Source organism: Theobroma umbraticum, unplaced genomic scaffold (genome assembly GCF_002168275.2).
Source record: "Theobroma umbraticum cultivar Fairchild unplaced genomic scaffold, ASM216827v3 scaffold_44.0, whole genome shotgun sequence".
Lineage (NCBI taxonomy): Eukaryota > Viridiplantae > Streptophyta > Magnoliopsida > Malvales > Malvaceae > Theobroma > Theobroma umbraticum.
This window is the reverse complement of record NW_018397255.1, coordinates 5,440,296-5,460,898: the sequence shown is the minus strand read 5'-3', so window position 1 is coordinate 5,460,898 and position 20,603 is coordinate 5,440,296. Positions and strand designations below refer to the sequence as shown.

General features: G+C 30.5%; 1 protein-coding gene across 1 annotated transcript; it reads right to left on the bottom strand.

Annotated features, from left to right (window-relative positions):
* Window positions 1–14,724: 14,724 nt before the first annotated feature.
* WRKY13 (WRKY DNA-binding protein 13) lies at window positions 14,725–19,567 on the bottom strand. Its single transcript, XM_089785779.1, has 3 exons — window positions 18,979–19,567; window positions 18,469–18,687; window positions 14,725–15,243 (listed from the first exon to the last, which is right to left on the bottom strand). Exons 1-3 carry the CDS (start codon window positions 19,266–19,268, stop codon window positions 15,072–15,074), a joined length of 681 nt encoding a protein of 226 aa, XP_089641905.1. The 5' UTR covers window positions 19,269–19,567; the 3' UTR covers window positions 14,725–15,071.
* Window positions 19,568–20,603: the final 1,036 nt, after the last annotated feature.

Here is a 20,603-nt window from a genome sequence, read left to right as displayed (position 1 = left end):
TTTCCCAGTTTTTTCTTTATGAAGAGAAATTTGTTTTAGATATTAAATCCTCAAAAAGGAACCTCCTAGTCCCTGGATCAGTTACCTCAGTGATGGTGACTAAGTGAAGGGTTCGTTTGGCCCCTTCTTCAGGTTGCTTGATTTGTTTTCATTCTCTCTTTTATCATATTCCAACTTTATTCCATATATATACATTGCCTGGCAACAAATCTTATTCTAAATTCAGAAGTGTGTTTGTATAACTATATCTTCCAAGTTATATAGGCTATTCTTGCTCATGTTTCCTAAGAATTTTCCTTTCTCTTGCCTGATAATTCTCCAAGAAAAATTATGTGTATTTTCTATCTAGGTGTGAAGGAACAGAGTTTGGTTGGGGTCAATCAGTTTTAAGTGCTGTGGGGTTCTTTATCTTTATAATTGTCCAAATTTCTGCATTTTGGTCCTATGATTAATTCTTTTTTCCTCATTTTCCATTTTTCAAAATTTAAAATGACAGCATAGAGACACAATCCTAAATCTTTCTTGCTACCCATTTTTCCAAATACTCTTACCAGGATGACATAGTTAACTTAGACTTGATTCCCCATTACTATCTTCAATTCAACTTTCATATTCATTGAAGGTAACCTTTTTCTGTGTGTTTTGGTTTGGAAGCTATTTGCATGGCAGTAAGCATGGAATTTGTAACGAAGCAAAGTGGACGTGTGGCAAGCATTAAAAGACAAGGATCCCACCAAGGGGCAGGGCCAACTACAGAAGAATTTTGAGTGCCAAAAATCATTGTGCTGTAGATAATCATGATTCATGGACCATTTTTTGCTGTGGAAACTTTATCCTCTGCTCCTTAAGTAGTTTTCCCATGATTCATATCCAAAGGCTGGACCATCCGTAATCAAACCTAACTATCATATTATAAAACGCTATACATAACATCGTGGCACACTCACTAGAGTCGAGTATTTCAAGATTAACAAGCTCTAAAGATTTTTGCCCTGTTTCCAAATACAAAATTGATTAACTTTTGTCTTTTTTTCATGCACCGCACGTGCGCCTGCCCTTAGATATGAACAATTTCTTCTCTGGATTTCTAGCTAGGCTATGTGTTCCCCCTCCTTTTTGAGCTCAGGGCTCTCCTTTTGTTATAGATATAAATATATATACATTAATGAAGTTACATTTCAGGGTTTATTATTATCTATGAGAGTACAATGATTTTGAAGAATAAGACATGTGCAGTGTAATGGGTTCATAAGATTAAATTAAATGCACTCGCAATTTAATTTCATTTTGTTGATCAAAAACGTCATATTTGAAGTTTTATGTGACATTTAGTTGGGAATCTAGAATCTTTGTTCACATCAGGGAAAGAAGAGAGATCAGACTTGGTTGGGCAGATTCTGAGGGTTTTCTTTTTTTTTTCTGCATGAAATTTAGAGTTTGATCATTTGATTGGAATATTGTGTGAGAAAAGTGCATGAACTGACTTTCTAACAAAGGTTGTCACTCTTTTGCTGAAAATAGGGTGAAAAAGTACTCATAAGTGTATTGCTGCTTTGGAAGGTGCTTCCTTTTTTGAAAAATAAAAAGGTTGAGTGAAGGAATGCAGTAAAAAGATGCTGGAAACCCAGGAGGAATTTATCGATGGGTATGTTTTCCAATTTTTTTTTTTTGATAGAGACACTTATCAAAAATTAAAATAAAATTTATTTAAATAATTATATCAACTCTTAATTTTTATTTTTAAATTAATAGATTATCAATCAAGAATTAAACTTAACAATAACTTCATATATTTCTTAATTTAATAATTCTCTCTTCTCGTCGGATATAAAAAAAATGAATTAATATCTATACATAGTTAGATCATCAAATCTCTTCAAAAAAAAAAACTATAATTAATTAAACCACACACATGAATTTATGAATCTCAGATCCCATTAGAAAGGAATAAAATTTTCAATTTTTTCCCTACTTTCAATTAAACTAAACCAACAATGAATTTATAAAGCTTATTTACTTGCTGACCCTTAGCTGTCTAAGAAATTAACCATTAGAGTTGTCTTAAATACTTATACATACATATATATATATATATATATATATATATATATATATGTTTCTGTGTTGTTTTGTGCTGTTCCATGGCGTGGGTTACAACTTCAACCCGAATGCGAAACTATAGTTAACGGATTAATTACAACCTACCATTAATAAAGTAATAATACACATAAATCGTCGTGATTAGTACATACGATAGTATTTTAAGTCGCAAGAATTTAAATTTAAGATCTCAATTTATGGATTGGTGCGGATGTTCCCATACGGAGATGGTACCTATTTAGTACCATTATTTTTAGTATATTTCCATTACATTATTTCATTATCTTAATTATATTATATAAGTTTCTGAAAAAAAAAGTATTATAATATAAAGTACGTATAACTAAGAATTACTGTGGGTTTGGTGTATAAATAAAACTTTCGCCCATCATATCTCATTATATTTTTTACTTGTGTAATTACTCTAAATAATAAAATTGTTTGATGAATGGAAGCATCAATTGCATGTTGCAATTAAACATGAAAGAGATACTTTCGATGCTTCACATCCAAGCTTAATTGGACAAATTTTCTGGCAGGATTAAGTAAATGACTTGACCTAGCTTAAATTAAAGAAAACCAAAGCAAGTAATTAATCTTTCATTGTCGTTGCACACGTTGGCTTTAAATGTGCTGCAATGAGTCACCCGTGAAATCAAAATCAACACGCCCCGTTCGGATAGGAATTAACGCTGCAGTATGCTTCACCTTTGGTTGTATGAAAACGATTCTCCTATGGTGTGTTCAACGTGAACATAATCTGTTTTACTCAAACAAAAAACAAATGAATTAATATAAAGTCAGAATAAGGATTATTTAATCGATTATTTTTTTGTTTTATTATAATTTGAATATCAATATTTTTTATTATATTATTTGAAATATATTATTTTATAAAGCGAGTAAAATTTGTCAAAACTTGACCTAAGTTTACAATATCCTATCAATCTTATATTTTTTAGTTAAAAAATGAATAAAATATTTAAATTTTTTAAAATTTTAATCGAAATTATACAAAAATTTATTAATTTTCAAAATGTACACTCTATCTTAAAAAAATATTTTTTATTAAACATTTAGATCTAATATTTAGTTAACTGTTAATATTTTTATCAACATTTTGACGTGATAAAAATAAAAATATAATTTTACTCTTTATTAATTTTTATAATTATCACTATATAATCTTATTTTTTTAATTTCTTTTTTTAAAATAACTTTCCATCTAAGAGCACCAGAGCTCCCCTTAAGAGCCTCGATTGGGCTCCCTAAGGAAGCACTGATGCTCACCAGATGGAGAGCCCGATGCTCCCTTAAGGAGCTCCGATCGAGCTCCCCAATGGAGGAACTAGTGCTTTTTTTTTAATTAATAAACAAAATAAAATATTTTAGTTTTTTCATAATTTCTGTCTTATTAAGATGAATTGTTTATTTTTAAAATTAATAAATTTTTACTAAATTTCGATCAAAATTTAAAAAGATCATAATATTTTATCTAAAAAAATTTTAAAAAAAAACTAAATTCACGTAATAAGATATGAGTTAGGTCGGAAATTTGTTGTATGAGTTGAGATTGATTTGACATATATACCTTGTGCATCTTTCGAAAAAAGAATTGGACCGTTGAGATCTTGGTACGTTTCACTCAAGAAAAGAAAAATGTTGAGACGAAAACCATCGCACTTGTCCTCAAGAAAACACGTGAGATTCTAACAAAAGCTATTTCAAAGTACAAATCTTGTCATTGGCTTGATACCTTATGGAATATGTTATAATCCAGTTAATGAAAAACAGTCAGCCAATGGCTAATGGCTTGATACTTAACGTCGAGTTTTATGTAAACCAGGTTAAATACCTTACGAGATAATCCAGTTCAACTAGCTACTTTTCTCGCGAAACGAGGGTTGCATTTTTTTTTTTCGTTTTGAAAGTTACAATTGAGAAAAATTATTTATTTGGTTATTTTTTAAATTATTTTTATTTTAAAGAAAATAAAAAATTAAATAGAAATTAAAAAGAAGGAGCCAAAAAGAATTATTTGAAAAATCATAATAATAAATCTTTTGTATAATTTAAAAAAAATCTTAAATTATTTATAAATATTTATTCTTATATTGCATTTAATCAAACTCCTATAGTATATCATTCTAATTAATTGTTAACTAATTATTATTAATCAAAATATCATTTATTATTTTTTTACATCATGTAACGTTAATATGCAAGATGAAAATATTACATGACCATATCATTATATTATAATATGTCATATTATCATTTACTTTAATATATTAATATATCATGTCAATATAATTTATCATAAAATGGTAAGTGATTTTGATTAATAATAGTTAATCAATTATTTCGTTTACTTAAACACAATAAATGAATGAAAGTTTATTTAAATTTTCTTGAAAAATTTAGGAGTTTTTAGATATTATATAATAACAATTCATATTTACTTTCCTTTTAATGTATAATTTTCTTCCTCCTTCCCTTTCTCTCTCTTTCTTCCACCATAGAACGCAGATCTTTTATACTCAAATTCAGATTCTCAATGTACTAAAAAGAATGCGAATTGATCGGCCAAATATGCACAGTTGATAATTTTTTCTCCCTAAATTGTTTTATATTATAACTTTTGAAGACAGAAATATTTAAGAATTGGGAGAAATAAGAAACAATAATACTAAAAAGCCCAAACAGTGGAAACCTCTTTCACCTACGAGAAGGCCCAAACAGCTTTTCCTTTTTCTCTCTCTTGTTGCTTCTTTATTTCTTTAATTGCTTCCGCCTCTCTCTTCCTTAGCAAACAAAACATGTGGTATTTCTTTTGACATAATATTCAAAAAGATTCTTAAATTATTTTTAAAAAATTAAAAAAATTATATTTTTATTATATTAAATTAAGTTTTTATATTTTTATTTTAAGTCAAATAAATCTTTATGAGTAATGATTGATTTAATTAAAATGTCATTTGTCATTTTATATCGCATAATGCTAATATGACATATTTATATATCATAATTAATGATGATTTAACATGTTGATATATCATAATTGATAATGATGTGATATGTTAATTTAACTTAATAATAAAATCATATGATATTTGTCACCCTCCACATTAGCATCATATTAGTGTTATGTGAATATAAAATAACAATGGTATTTTAACCAATGGTAATGAATCAATCTTTAATAATAAGGGTTTATTTGATTTAAGATAAAAATATAAGATCTTGACTAAACACAATAAAAGAATATTAACTTATTTCAATTTTCTTAAAAAAGTTTAGAGACTTGTTTGAACATTATACAATTTGCTTTTAAGGATGATGTAAAGATCTCTCTTTAGTTGTTTAGGACTTGGGGTAAAAGAATAATGGTATTAAAAGAAATATATCCTCCCCTTCTAATTTTAGGCTAAAGAATGTTAACGGTTAATTAAGAAGGGCTAGTTTTTGTTAATTATGATTAACACAATAAATAAAATGGTCCAATTTTTTTATGTAGTTTACTCGTATATTAAGATTAAGCATTTGAGCCAGCAACTCCTTAGTTGTTAATATAAAACAGTAACAATTGAGGTGTAGTTTTTTTAATTATAGAAACTAAAGTAGAAAGGTGCAAAAAGTTAAAGGACCAAGCAAGTAATATACTTTTGGAGGATATAACACAATATGGTGTGTCCTATATCAATTTCCTTAGGTTTTCTATTGAAAATAAGTGAAGTGTTCAAGAAATAATTGCATAAAATAAAGTTAATAAAGATCCATGCCAAAGTCAATAAAGTTATATAATGCTTAGTTGCATACAAAGCAAAGCAAATAAAAAAGAATTTATTTTTTTTTTGGAGGTTTGCTAAAAAAATACTATATTAATTCTTGTTTGGGTTTATTTGGGGAACATAAGAGGCTCAAACGGTGAAGGAGTCATGTGGCTCAAGCCTTAAAACAGTCCTAACTATAGCTTTCATTGCAAACACGCGCACGGTGGGCGACACGTGGGCCAACGGGCAACCTGGTTCTGTCTGCTCGGTTCCCCTACAACGTCGCCTTCCGTAATCCGATGCTAATTGCTTTCTGGTCCTACCCCTGAATTGACCTCTAAAGTGATCTCTTCACCGTCGGATGATGATTCCTTAGAATCTCATCAAGGTTACTCCCTCATTATTGATTTGCGGGTTGTGGGTTTTACGCGATAAGGACTCCCACTACTGTAATTCAAGGAATTATGTGACATTTATTATTAAACTTTTCGAAGTCAATAAGTAAATTTATGAAAGTTGGCCCATGTCTCTTTAAAAATTATATTAATTTATATAACTCGATAAATATAATTTTATTTTAATTAAAACTGTTTATAAAGTTTAAAAACGGTATTAATAACATATAAGATGAATTTCCTTTTCTCGTTACTTGATATTTATAGTTTATAATATTTATAGTTTATAATATGTAATTTTTACAAAGCAACTATTATAATAACAAATATGTGGAATATGTCTAATTTAAATGGCTTTACACATCGTGTAAGTGGTTTAGTTTAGATTCTTTTGATTATGTTTTAGATTCTTTTACTCCTAAAACCATAAAACAAAAATAAAAACTTACAGTAATTGTGTTTTAGGCTTGAAGCACACTCTTCATATATTCTTTTTCCGTTTTCCTTAACTTTTTAAGTTGGTTTTATTTCGATCCTCAACCTTTATATTCTTTTGGTTTATTCCTCAAACCTCATCAAATAGTTGCAATAACGACTTTAATTGATAGCCTAATAGAAAATGCAAACTATAGGAGGCAAAAGCCCCTTTTGCATTGAAATGGGGTTTTTGAGGGTTTTGATTCACCAACAAAGCTTTTCCTCTTTCTTGTCTCCCTTTTTTTTTTTTGAAAAAACAAAGAAAAAGAAAACTGAAACAAATACGATGGATTAAGTCCTTTACTCCTTTTAGTTTAGTCTTGTTTACTCCAGCGCACACATTGTAGTAGCATAAGGTCTTTTTCCTCTAATAATTAAGTTAACCAATTGAGAGATTGAAAGCAATATCTCCTTTCTGGTTTGTCGTGAGTGAAACTTACCTTAATCAACAACCATAACTCTTCTCCGATGGATGAAATTTGTATAGTGTAAATCAGAATATTAATCTCAAGTGGGGGGGGGGCAATCTTTTCAGATTTGGCAAGTGCCAAAACAGATGAAGTGGATCCATGTCAGTAGGGAGAGGACAAAATCCACCTCCAAATGCGGTTAGATTCTGCCTTAATTGGTTTACCATCCAGATCAAAATAGCATATCGTTTATTTTATAATTATTATATTACAAATTAAATGTGGATTTTATTTTTACAAAGGTGAAAGTTTTATATAATTTTTTATTATAATTAAAATACTTACAAATTATAAAATAAAAAAAATTGCCCACGAAATGCTCCCTATTAATGGGATTTGACCTTTTCCAAGAAAGTGGACCCAACCCTGTCTGCTGTCTCTATCGTTCGGTTATTAGATGTTGACGTGGCGCATGCTAATGCCAGAGGGACCCAAACTCTTCTCAAGCCAAAAGGCGCTACCCCGCTTCTCCTATTATATATAGTATCCTCACTTTGATGCTCATCAAGAGACAAGACAGACACGAAAGACAGCGTTAATAAAGTTTTCTATAACTCACGATTTTTCTTTCCCAAGAGAAGAACTTGTAAGGCGAGGGATCCTCTTTCTAGTGTTATATAATTTTATTTTATTTGCTTATATAATATTTGAATTCAAGATTTTCACTATAAAATATTGAGTTTTAATTATTAGATCGTCTTATATACATGTTTATTAAATAATAATTCTTCTCTGTTTTTTATTTGTACGAATAACTTTTTAAATAAGCAGCTGTTAACCATTCATTTAGAAAAGAAACAGAAGAACAGACCTTAGATGAAAATATATTTTAATGAAAGTTCACATTCATTATCTCCAATGCCTTTCAAAATTATCAAAGTTGTCAAATTACGTTTCCTTTTAATATAATTGTCCTTACACGGTACTCGAATAAGGCCATGACTTATGCAGAAAAGAAATAGGGAATGAACCACACACACAAAGTTAATTGCCTCAAAACTTCTTAGGCCATGAAGCAGATAGCCAAGAATGAAGATCACAACGTAATTGACCCATCACCGATGTTTGATTGGAGATTAGCCCGTTGACATATGGGGCCTTTGCAACGCCTTTTTTTTTTTTTTGGTAATGTTTTTGAATGACAACCCATGATTAGCAGGAATGCCTAAAATTGACTGTTGCATGAATCCCTCTAATTTTAGCAATTAAAGTTTATATTTTAAAAAATACGTTGAAAATTCATTCTCTAATGATGTTCATCCTTTTTGGTTCTAGAAGATTTTGTGGTTATATGATCGGATGTAACCTTTCCTCTCATCTTACAAATTTATCCTCATTACAAATTTTATCCAATCTTATTTTAATTCTTAAACCAAGACTCGAATGCAAAGTAGAGTTTCGAGTTTAACTAATGAATTTTTCTTTTAAAAATATTATTTCTAATAACAAAGTGAATAAAATTTAAAAAGAACTGCCTAGTGTAATCTATATAATATATTGATTTTCAGATATAAAAGGAATTTAAGGTTTTAATGGTACTTTTATCTTTTTACCTAAAATGGAAAAGTAAGGGAGAAAATGAAAGAAGAGAACATGTTGAAAAAGGAGGCAGGAAAAATTTTGAAAAAAAAAAAGAGAAGGGAAAGAAAATAAAATAATTAAAAAAAGAGCAACAAAACAATATAAGAAAACAAGGTTTTTGGTTTTTCCGACATTTTCTAATTTTTTTATTCTCCTATTCTTTTTTTTTCTTTTGAAATATCTTCAAATAAATATAATAAATTTAGCATGTTTTTTGATGAGTCCAATTATTGTTTTACAAGTATTGTTTGAATTTGTAATTTTCAATTAGAATTATTAATAGACTATTATATATTTAAGTATTTTATTTAATAATTAGTGTATGATTTTTTTTACAAAGAATGAAATTTAAATCCTCCCTTTTCTCTGTAAAAGATAAATTATTATGACGATGGAATTTTTTAAGTGTATAAGTAAGATTAGAGTGTTGTTACATATCCAATTATGTTATATTTAGTTTTTAATAAATTATTAAAATAATATAATAATTTAATAGACATAGGATAATATTATAGCATCATTTGTAAAATTTTAAAATTATACCATTGATGTAAAAACTATTTATTACTTCCATTTAAGCAATCTCTTAAAGGGCTACTTTTGTTAACATTTGGCCTGCTATTTACTGGTTAAGTGTTTTTTAAAGTTTTTATTTTTTATTTTTTTGGAACTAACGTTTCTATTGTTGTTGTTAGCATTTGGCTAATTGATTGAAAAGAGAAGGGAGTTTGGGCTGGTGAAGTAATTTATGAAGTTTAAGCTCTTAATTGGTCCTTGTGTTGATAAAGGTTTAAGGTTACGGGAAGGATGGCCAAGCGTCTTATCTAATATTAAGATATTAGAGTTAAAATTTTTATGCTATATAGTTAACTTATACAATATATCTAGTAATTTAATACAATAAATATAAATTAAAATAAATACATTTAGTGTAATTAAAAAATATTATTGATAATTTAATTATTAATTAGTGAAAATCATGTAACTTTGATTTTTTAATTTAACAAAAGATAATATAAAAATTTATTTTTAACCTTTGAGTGAACAAAATTATATTTTAGACTTGTCTAAAATCAGATTAAAATTATAGGCATATAAGATTTTTAGGAACTTTTATAATTTTCGAGAATTTTTAGCTTAGATAAATTATAATGAAATTTAAACTCATAATTACTTATTAATAAATAAGAATAATTACAATAATCCAAAATAATTAACGTGGTGCAAAGAGAGGATTCCACACTAATTATTTCATAAAGAACACAATTTTTTTTAAGAAAGAAAATAGGTCTAGTTCTCCGATGAGGCAAGTATCGACAAAATAATCGCTCGATCAACACACGTGGGAAGCTGACCGGATAAGTCTCGGGCAGCAGACAACATTGGGGCAATGTATGGGGGCAAGTGGGGCAGAAGAAATAATTGAACAAAACCTCTTTCTCTCTCAGCGAAGCAAAGCAAGGTCAGTGGGTGGATCTGTCCACGTGCGCTTACCCAGGCGTTGGTCCCCACTCATCCGCGCCCTCCCGTTCCCCCTTTGCCCTCTGGATAACCACGATGATGCCACAGTCTAACAAAAGCGACGGCCCTGATTTCACCCCTTTTTGGTTTTCGATTACGTTTCTCAACAACTTCCTCATCGCACTCCATTGTTCTCTTTCTCCACGCGCTCGATTTACTCGACAAGATTTAATCTTAATTTACTTCAACTAGTTCCTTTTTTTTTGGACGCCTAATTGAAATTATTAACTACTACCTACAATTACAACTTAAATTAATAAGGAACATATACGAGACAAAAGAAGTATAAACTGATTAAGGTAAGAATGCTAGCTTTCTCTTGGTTCCCAATTTCTATAATTAATTCAATGAATAAGGAGAAGAAATATGAAAGACACTCCAAAGAGATTGTTCTCTAGAATTTAAACCATGCTAGATATCTGAATCTCAAAATTAGTAATCAAGACTTCCTATGAGTTTGTCGTAAACTAGTAGGTCCAAAATTTATCATTGTTATATATAATAATAATGTATGGGTGCGTTAATATACAAATAATTTTTTAAAAATAAAAATTAGGGTAAGTCCTTGAAATAAGGGTTTGAACGTGCGGATCACGAGGGAGCACGTGGTGGACGACCTCCCCGGGGGGGTGCATATTCGAGGAAGGTCCCTGTCTAGCCTGGCTCTGCCCCTTGCGAGGTAAGGAGTAAGAACCCATCTTTTCATGACTTGATTTTTAATTTATTGTAATCTTCATTTAATTAATTCCTTAATCCCGTTTTTGGGAGGGAGTGAGTTAAAAAATTGCTTTATAAATAAATAAATGTATGGGGTTAAATGAAACTCGTAAGATTACCTTTGAAATTAGCAGGCCCTCACGTGCTACTGTTTTCCTCAAAATACGATACTTAGTCAAATTTTGTCTTGTATTTCGTGCTATAAGCACGGGGTATTTTTGATAGTTCATTACTCATTACCATTAGGATCAACAGAGTGAATATGTGTGAAATTCCATTATTAATTGTAAGTTTCCGTAAACGTAAATGATGATTGTTATTATATTAAAAATTAATGAACAAAAAGATAATTAAGAAAACCCTTGGATTCATGTTGGGATGATACAAGAATATAAGTTTGAGGTTATTTATCTTACAAAATTAAGCCATATAATTATATTATTCAAATTTCACTAGAAAATTTTTACGCATAATATGGTCAAATAAAACGTCAAATAATCTTCACTTTCAATAAGTTTAAATTATAATTTGAAAATGAACAAAAACTCAAAGTTATTATCACAAGTATATGTTTAACATTTTAAATAAAACCATTTTAACAAATAAATAAACGCCTAATGAGCTTAATTGTAAGGTACAAGCTAAAAAACAAGTCGCTTGCCTTGTTGCAAGTTTTGTTCATGAATGTAAATGAACCCAATCATTTTTTAAACAAGTTTTCATAATCAACATTGACTTTGTTCATTAAACTTAAAAGAAAAGGCTTCTTACAAAACAAATTTGATTTAGATTTTAATTCAGCCAAGTTTCAAGCACCTTATGGATATAGAGCTTGGTGCAACAAAGAAATTTTTTTTTCCTGATTTTTTAATAAAAAAAATACATGTATATATCATTGAATAAACGTCGAATATTTTGTGAAGATAATTTTAATATGTAAATGTTGAGAAGAAACTTGTAAGAGAAATTCATTTACTATATAAAAATCTTAGATGGTGCATGAGAAATAGTAAAATAATTGCAGAGAATTCCCACATCACCAGAAGCAAAAGTCCTTTGGTACACGTTTTATTTAGGCAAACTTTCCTGGTCAGGGAATGAATTTCCTAGGGGTTTGAGAGCAAAACCAGCAATGTTTTAGATTCTGGGTACAAAAACAGGTGAAGTTTAACCCTTCATTACTGTCTCCTAATGAAGATTTTGTCTACAGCCATATCTCGTATTTCTGCAGCTATGCCCATATCTTCTTTGAAAACAGCCATACATTATTTAGAATAAGTCCCAGTAAATTAGTACTTTCTTGTAGTGGTATTTATTTTTACCTCGAAACATTCATGTGCCCATAATTTTTAATATTCACATACATAAAAAATAAAATAATTCTACAAACACACATGCATGAATGAACTTGTTATACGTTTCAAGATTCTCAATCCTACATATAATAGTTAATTAGTAACTTGACAAACCCAACAATTTTTAGAGGAAGAGGATTGGAATCCAATTTTGAATAGGGATTGATACAACATAACCATCTTCAGAAGACTAAATTCTTAGTTTCTGCTTGGGTAGAAGGTATGTATTGAGACTTGATCCGAAATTCTTTACCCAAATCTTATAACCCAACCCAGCCCAAGCATTATATCTCTTCCGGGTATGGGAATTTGATAATTGATTTGCCTTTTCCTTTTTTTATATATATTTGAGAAAAGAGATTTGATTTTATTTTTTAAATAAAAAAATCATATACTAATAAAAAAATTAGATTATCAAATGCGTTTTTTCCTAACTTATTAAATAAGAAATCCACAAGTGAAATTCCAATGAAACATTCAACTTGCAAATGAGCAGTGAATTCAAAAACTATAGCCTTTCATTTGGAATCCAATCAATCCCTTCCCCTATCCCAGTATTCCTTTCACAGAAAAAATAAAAACAAAATTAACATCAAGAATCAAGACCCATTACATGAAAAATGGTTTCATTTTTTTTTTTGCTAATTGTGTACAAACAAACAAAAATACAGGGACAAAAAACTGGAAAAAAACAACAAAATACATACCAATAATACAATGAATAGTCAAAAAAGGCCTGAGGGGCTTCAGCCTGCTTTTCTTTTCAGTTCACTGAAATTGAATACATCAGATCATGATGTCACATTTCTGATGCTTGTAATGATTTCTCTTCATTATCATTATCATCACTAAAAAAAACAATTACCAAGATGCAAAAACCATTCAATATTTTGTACTTTAGATTATGATTGCATCATTCTTTTTCAGGATGATATAATAATTATGTTTTCCCTTCTGTGGGTTGCCAAAAAGAACAAAAAGGAAAACAAATATTATTCATAAGAATAAGCATTCTTCAAGGTGTCTCTTCTATTTGTAGTTTTCTCTCTCAAAATTGAAGAAAAAGAATTAAATACTTGTAATTGTTCATATATGGGCTTGTAAAGACAATCATAGCGTTCTTGATTTTGCTTTGTGGTTGAAAATTTGGAGGCTTTAGGCCTGCAGGAAAGGGTCAATTTCCAAATTTGGTGTGGTCTGTTTAAAGCCCACGAAAGTTTCTTTTTCATTTTTTAATGGAAATATCAAATAAAGCATCTTCAAAGCTTTGGATATAGCAATGATAATCAACAGGAAAACAATGTCAACTTTGATACCAGAAACAATGGAATTTTATGGTAAAAGATGAACAATTTGAACAAACTTCATTATGATATAGTAATCTTCAATTTATACAACATACATTATTATTATTTTTAGAAATATGACAATACGAATTATTGTTATATAATTGGTGGTAACAATTTCGGCCGGAGAATCAAGCTCATCCCTAACATCTTGAGCTAGGAATCAAAGTTCTCCGTTTTTATGCCAATTTGGAAATCAAGATCATTGCCACTCGAGGTTAGCTTAAGTAATTATAGATAGAGAAGTAGAATAGAAAATATATTGTTTGATAAAAATTTTAGGATTCATATTTGACTTAACGGTTATTATTTGTTTGAAAAAATTAAGTTAAAAATTTGAATCTTTACTCTCCTTTATATATATTGTTTAGATCAAAATTTTCGGAAGAAAGATAAGCGGATCAATTTTTTTTTTAAAAGAGTATGTTTGAATTTGTAGAATGATATAAAAAATATTTTTCTTTTACAGTGTCTATTTGATATATAATGTAATATAATACGTGATGTAGAATTGGATTTCATTTTTTCAAACCTATTGATTAAAGTTGTAAACAATAAAAAAGAAAAAAATATCATTTTAAAACAAAAAAAAATCAAAATATCCTTTTTTGAAATAAGTTATTAATGTTTATGAATAAACAAGAATTTTATTATCCAGAAAAAGCAGGGAAAAGGCTGTGGTACAAGGAAAAAGGTGATGAGAACTGTTATTACACGGCTTAATGTTATTATTGTTGATGAATGGTCACGTGCAAGGTTTCTGTTTCCAGTCATTAGTTTCCCTGCTATGTCCTAATCGTCTGTTTCATCTTGGAAATTCTTATTTTTAAGCAACACAAAGCAATCATTTCAAGACATGCAAAAGAGGCAGAACACAACAAAAAACGATTGATGTTTCTTCCCGAGTGGATAAATTCTTCCACCCTAGCTTAGCTTCTTGTTAGGTGACCAACAAATTCCACTCAATTCACGAAGAAAAAGAAACTCATTATTTTATTAATATATAGACCTAATAATTCAAAACATTGGGGAACTTAGACAAGACATACTACTCTATATATTCTACAAAATTTACAAAGAGGGAGGAAAAAAAAAGAAGAAGAAGAAGGGTATTGTTCATCATAGTAGACATATTTATAAGAGCATAAGGGGGGGAGGGGCCTAATTGAGAATTGCGACCATGTACAAACATCACCCCTTTCAAGTTTTATTTTGAATGTTTTTTATCTAAGTACCCAAAAACTATCAAAGACAACAAAGTTCATTACACAAACCAGATTGGAGAATTAAGCACATAAATTATATATATGATTTGGTTAAGTAGGTATGCTGCTAGCTACCAGAAGAAATTGTTCAGCTGAGATGACGCTTGCGAGTCTTCCAGGTCGTGTGACGGGGAATGTACGTGTCTCCCTTCGTATGTTGTTATTACCATCCTCGGATCCTCAGCTAATCTCTCCACTCGTTTCTTTACCCGGCAATTATCTTGCGTACATCGATAGTAGCTCCTGCATTTTGTATACATTTTCCCCAAGCAAATTTAGTAATTTGTTTCTTGCTAACGAAATGGGGTGATGAGTGAGGTTCAGTTGCATGTGAAATAAGTGTTGTTCATGACATAACATGTGAATGCAGCACATGGAGGAGAGAGCTGTCTGCTATAGATATACAAATGCCAGGGGCTTGTTTTTTCACCTATATATATTTAATTATAGCATCTTATTCTGATAAAGCAAAACTGCAAGAAATATCTATAAATAAGAGAAATGTGATCACCACTGTTCATTCATCCAGGCTCGTAGATGCTGCAAAATGAACTAGAAACAGGCAGAAATTAACAAATGGCCATGCATGAGGTTATCATTGATGAAACAGTGCAAAGCATTGTATTCTTTGTAAAAGCAAATTCATAATCTAAATATTAGAAATCATCTCCTGAACATGCCAAAAGTTTACCACTAATGCTGCAAGGCCGCTAGAAAAACTCCAAATAAATAGAATCCAAAAAAAAAAAAAGAAAGAAAGAAAGAAAAAGAAAAAGGGTCTATCTTTGGAAGTGTCAGATCATATAACAAATCATTAATTTCATAATAGCTAAGTAGAGAATGGATAAAATAAAGAGAAAAAAGTGAAAAAAAAGAAAGAGGAGAGATCATGTAACAGAGAAATCAATAAGTATGGGTAAATAAAGTGAAAACCAAGGCATTCTTTGTGAGAATCTGAAGGCCGCATGAAGGTGGACATGGTCACTGTGTTTCATAATAATCAAATTAATCAAAGCAACAATAAGTCCTTAGTTATGATTACCAAATGGGGGCTACAATTTGGATTAGGAGGCGTCCTCTCACATGTAACATATAGCGAAGGGCCCTACTAGCTCCATTCCTCATTATTTTCTTTGGGGAAATACATTACTGATAATATTAGAATGTAAATATATATATACTAACTAAGAACTTTAATTGGTGACGATGAATGCAAAATACTTAAATTGGCCCTCACATACTGTCTTGAATGCAGACAACTTCTAAAACTGTTTTGCCACGAAAAAACCATTATAGCAATTTATTTTAATTCTTTTTTTTTCTTCTTCAAAAAACCAACCCTTTGAAAAGAAAATGTTAATTTAACTAGGATCCCCTTCAATCCTTTACCATATTGTTAGCTCTTTTCTATAACCAAAAAGAAAGGAAATAAACCTAATTAAGCAAATGATTACCAGAATGGTTCTAACTAGCAAATATAGATCAAAGTTAAAAGATTTAAACCTTTGTACGTAACAAGGGTCTAATTACATTATAACACACTCAAAATCCTCAATGTAACTTATCCAGTAAAAGGAAAAAAAAACCCCTTCATGAACCAATGATTACCAATGGAAAATCATTCTTGAAGTAAATGTTTAAAAAGCAAAAGAACTATTAATTTTAACTCATGGGAATTGGGTTTTTGGAGTGAATGAAGTCAAGAAATAGCCTAAAAATATTGACATTTACCATCAAAATATGAATTCCAAGCTTATATCTCCATGTCAGAAGAGAAAAGATCTTAGGTTTAGTTCTTAATAGTATGAAAAATATACATATGACCTTTTATTTAGTTTGGATATATAGACGTATAGTCTAACAAGGCTTTGCGGACTGAAGAATATTTTAAGTGTTTTCTCCTATTAAGTATTGACCCATCCTTCCTCTCAAGTAAACCAGGTTTTCTGTGAGAAGTTAAAGTCAAAAATGATCATAATAAACAGTTGAAAAAACAACAGCCCCTGGACAATAAGACATGATTCAGCACTAACGCGGGGCTGAAATTTCTAATGCAAATTGAGGACATTAAGCACGCTTTTGACTCAGCACATATTGCACATTATTCTCCCTTCAGTCCCCGATGATTTTACAAAAAACATGATATGCAAAAGCCCAAAGTATGTAACTGTATAATTATGCATTCTTTTAGTCATTCAGAGCTGAAATCATTGCCTTGGAAATTTTTCTCTACTTTGTAAGAAAGTCTGTTGGTTTTCTACATAGTGACAAATTAAAAGCGAGATCCTTGTCAACATGAAATGAGTAAAATACACTGTTTTAGTAGCTGCACATTGCATAGAATTCATACTACAAAAGCACTCAGGAGTAAAACCCCTACGGTCTATACGTTGCATAGCGTCTTCTCTATCATCCATTTACATCTATGTATGTCAACAAGTAGCTAAGCAACTTAGCACAAACTACCAGTGCACACAACGACTTTGAAACCACGTCTACTTTCTTTTCTTTTTTAAATACTTAATTTTAAGGAAGGATTTGAACCTGAAATCTCTTTGTCGAAAAGGAAGCATCTAACTCTTATCAAGATGGTATTTTGACACTATCATCGATAAAGTATTTACTTCTATCTTTTAAAAAGAAATTTATTTTAATGCAAAAACACTATAATTTCATAAAAATTGAGTAAAAAAATATATATCTAATGAATAATATTGCCTCTCCCGCTATAATATTTTGCACATCCTGCATGTTCAAAGAAATAACATAGACATTTGTTGTGATAATGAATCTTTACACCCAGGGTTTACTGTCACTGTTGTAGTCTAGATCTTCTTCATTACAAAATTGATCTCATTATTATGTTTAACTTTTGTCATCCTTATAATGGCTGCTTAATCTTCTCCTGATTCATGGCATGCGATAGGGAATCTCTATTTAACTACAGAGTACATATACCATTTTTATTCTGGCATTGCCAATTTGCCATCTATTTGGCATTGTTAAAGATCTTCTACCTTCCCTTTTAGGGTGCATTATAATTGATCAATTGTTGTACATTTTTTTTTCCATTTTATCTTTACACTGTGATTTTGTATCTTTTGAAGGTAATAATTACTAGTTCTTTTAGGCTTTAAAATTTCTTTATTGTAATTTCATGATTAATATATACCCATAATTACCCATATTCAGATCTCATGCAACTTCAAGCCTGTAAAGCCTACTAGTCATGATAACATGTATAATTACAGTGAGAGAAAGAGAGAGAGAGAGAGAGAGAGAGAGAGAGAGGAGAAAGACAGAACAAATGATAAAAAAAAGGAAGGAAACATAGCATGTGTATGGGGTACAACTAAGGCTAAAAACTTCATGTGAATGTTAGTAACTTTTTCATGGAGATTTAAGTGTTAAAAAGCAAAAAAAAAAAAAAAAAGAGATTATTATTTTTTGAATGTGCAATTAACATACCTGGGATGCTGGGTGTTCTTTACCACTTTCTGGCCGTACTTTCTCCACTTGTATCCATCATCCAACACATCCACATCGCTCATGGTCTTGAAGCAAAACCTAGGTTCCCTCACCTTTCTCCTTGCTTTTATCCTTTTCATCTTCATTGCTGAAACGCCTAGATGATCATCTACACCAATTTTCTTACTTCCCAAACACTCGTTTACCTCTCCCCAGGCCCTAAAAACATATCAAACGAGACCCCAATATCATTTACTAAGATATACAAGGAGATATATCTGCACTGCATGGAAACCAAACTTTTTTTTCCTCTTTTTCTTGGGTGATTGAAATTGAACAAAATTAGTAAGTATTCAATAAAGTCTTACTATTTCATTTTACATGCAAGGTAAGAAAACGAAGAAAGATGGAAATGAATAAAACCAAGAAAAAGGAAGGAAAAAATAAAAGAAAGAAAACCAAATGAATCTTTGCATGATTATTATTATTGTAAAAGAGCGATATTTTTACCAGAAATTTGCACTAGATCTCTGCAAGGAAAGGAGCTGGGGGCCTCCAAAATCAGAGCCAGGGTCATCTCTATGCTTTGCAGTGGTGGCAGATGAGAGTAGGGTTTCAGTTAGATTAGCAGCAGAAGGTGCATCAGCTGATTCTAGACTGAAGGCTTTGAGAGATGGGTGGCAACCCAATGGAGCTGGGCAACTCAAGTTTGGAGGAAAAGCGAAGAAACCCATCTGAGTAGGCATCTCTTGCTCCTCAAACAAGCCTTGGTTTAGCATGGCTTGGGAGGTTGATGACATCTCTTTAGTTTCTATCTCTCTGGAGGCTTGTGGAAGATCAGAAACAAATTGAATTAGCTCTCGGTTCCTTTTATATAGGAGAAAAACTTGGGTAGTTAGCTAGGGATTTTAGATTATCTACTACAAATAGAAGGACTCTAGATTAAAAGAACTCGTGGAGGGTCTCTCTCAAACTTGTAGGATAGAATCATAGATAGACAAAGAGAATTATACTGGTAAGATTTTATTATGAAATGAAAACAGGAACCAAATACCTTTAGTGTGGCCAACCACTTTTCTTTTTGGCTCTTCTTTCTCCTTTTTCCCTCTGTATGTAAAAAAACTAGTACTTGCTAGAACCTAAAAAGATCCTTTAAATATTTATTAGCTATAAGAAATCATGGAGTTTACATAAAGGGGTATTGTTTATTTGTTTCATGTCCAACCCTTCATTTTTGAACTTTTATCTCGAATTTTAAATGTAAAAGGAAAAAGAAAAGTGGGAGTGGAAGGTATAAACCGTGACATGCTACTATCTGCTTGGACTTTTTATTGATCAGCAAATTTGGGTTTTTAGATTTATATGTATAGTGCAAGGCATGTTACTTTTTGACCTCAAAAGCATGGAAATTTCATGTCTCATTTGTTAGTGGAATTTTCCTGTGTCAAGGAGGTCAACAATAGGCGACAAATTGGTTAATTTTACAGCTGCTTAATTTCTTTGGCTAAGAATTGCATGGAAAATCCATGCACTCGGTTGTCATCAAAGTTGGCTAAACCTACACCTCCAAGGTGAAGCAAAAGAAAAAGAGAAAACAGTTTGAGTACACAACAATTAATAGATAGAGAAATCTTAAATATATATAATCGGGCATCAGAATAAGAAGTGAAAAAGAAAATTATAAACTATCATTCACCAGAATCATATTTTTTCTGTCATTTTCTACGGTTTCTTTTGCATATAATTTAACTTTCTAGGGTTTCTTTTTAGCAACCAAAAAGCGAAAAAACAAAGAAAAGAAAAGAAAATATCAAGGGCAATGATGATGAATCTTGGGTGCAAATCTATCCCCCTCTGCAATCAGCGGTGAAGATATCATTATGATTGATGAAAGAGGCCCTATTTGACTTTTGGCAGAAAAAAAGCTTCTCACCTTTTCTCAGCTCCCCTTTTGCTATTTCACTTTCCATACATATACTTCCTCCAAAACCAAAATCCAACCCCACCTCTCTCTCTCTACCCACCATTTCTCAAATTCCAAACCCACCCCCATTATATTGTTATCATCATCTCTTCAATTTAACATAATAATAATCCATGGGTAATTATAATTACTTTTCCAATTCTTTCCCAAG

Excerpts from the sequence above, each read along its gene's own strand:
- WRKY13 (XM_089785779.1), bottom strand. The coding sequence starts at position 19,268 with ATGTCATCAACCTCCCAAGCCATGCTAAACCAAGGCTTGTTTGAGGAG. Across the intron at positions 18,688-18,978 it reads AGATCTAGTGCAAATTTCTG|GGCCTGGGGAGAGGTAAACG; the intron begins GTAAAAATATCG and ends ATATGTTTTTAG. Across the intron at positions 15,244-18,468 it reads AAGAACACCCAGCATCCCAG|GAGCTACTATCGATGTACGC; the intron begins GTATGTTAATTG and ends TACAAAATGCAG.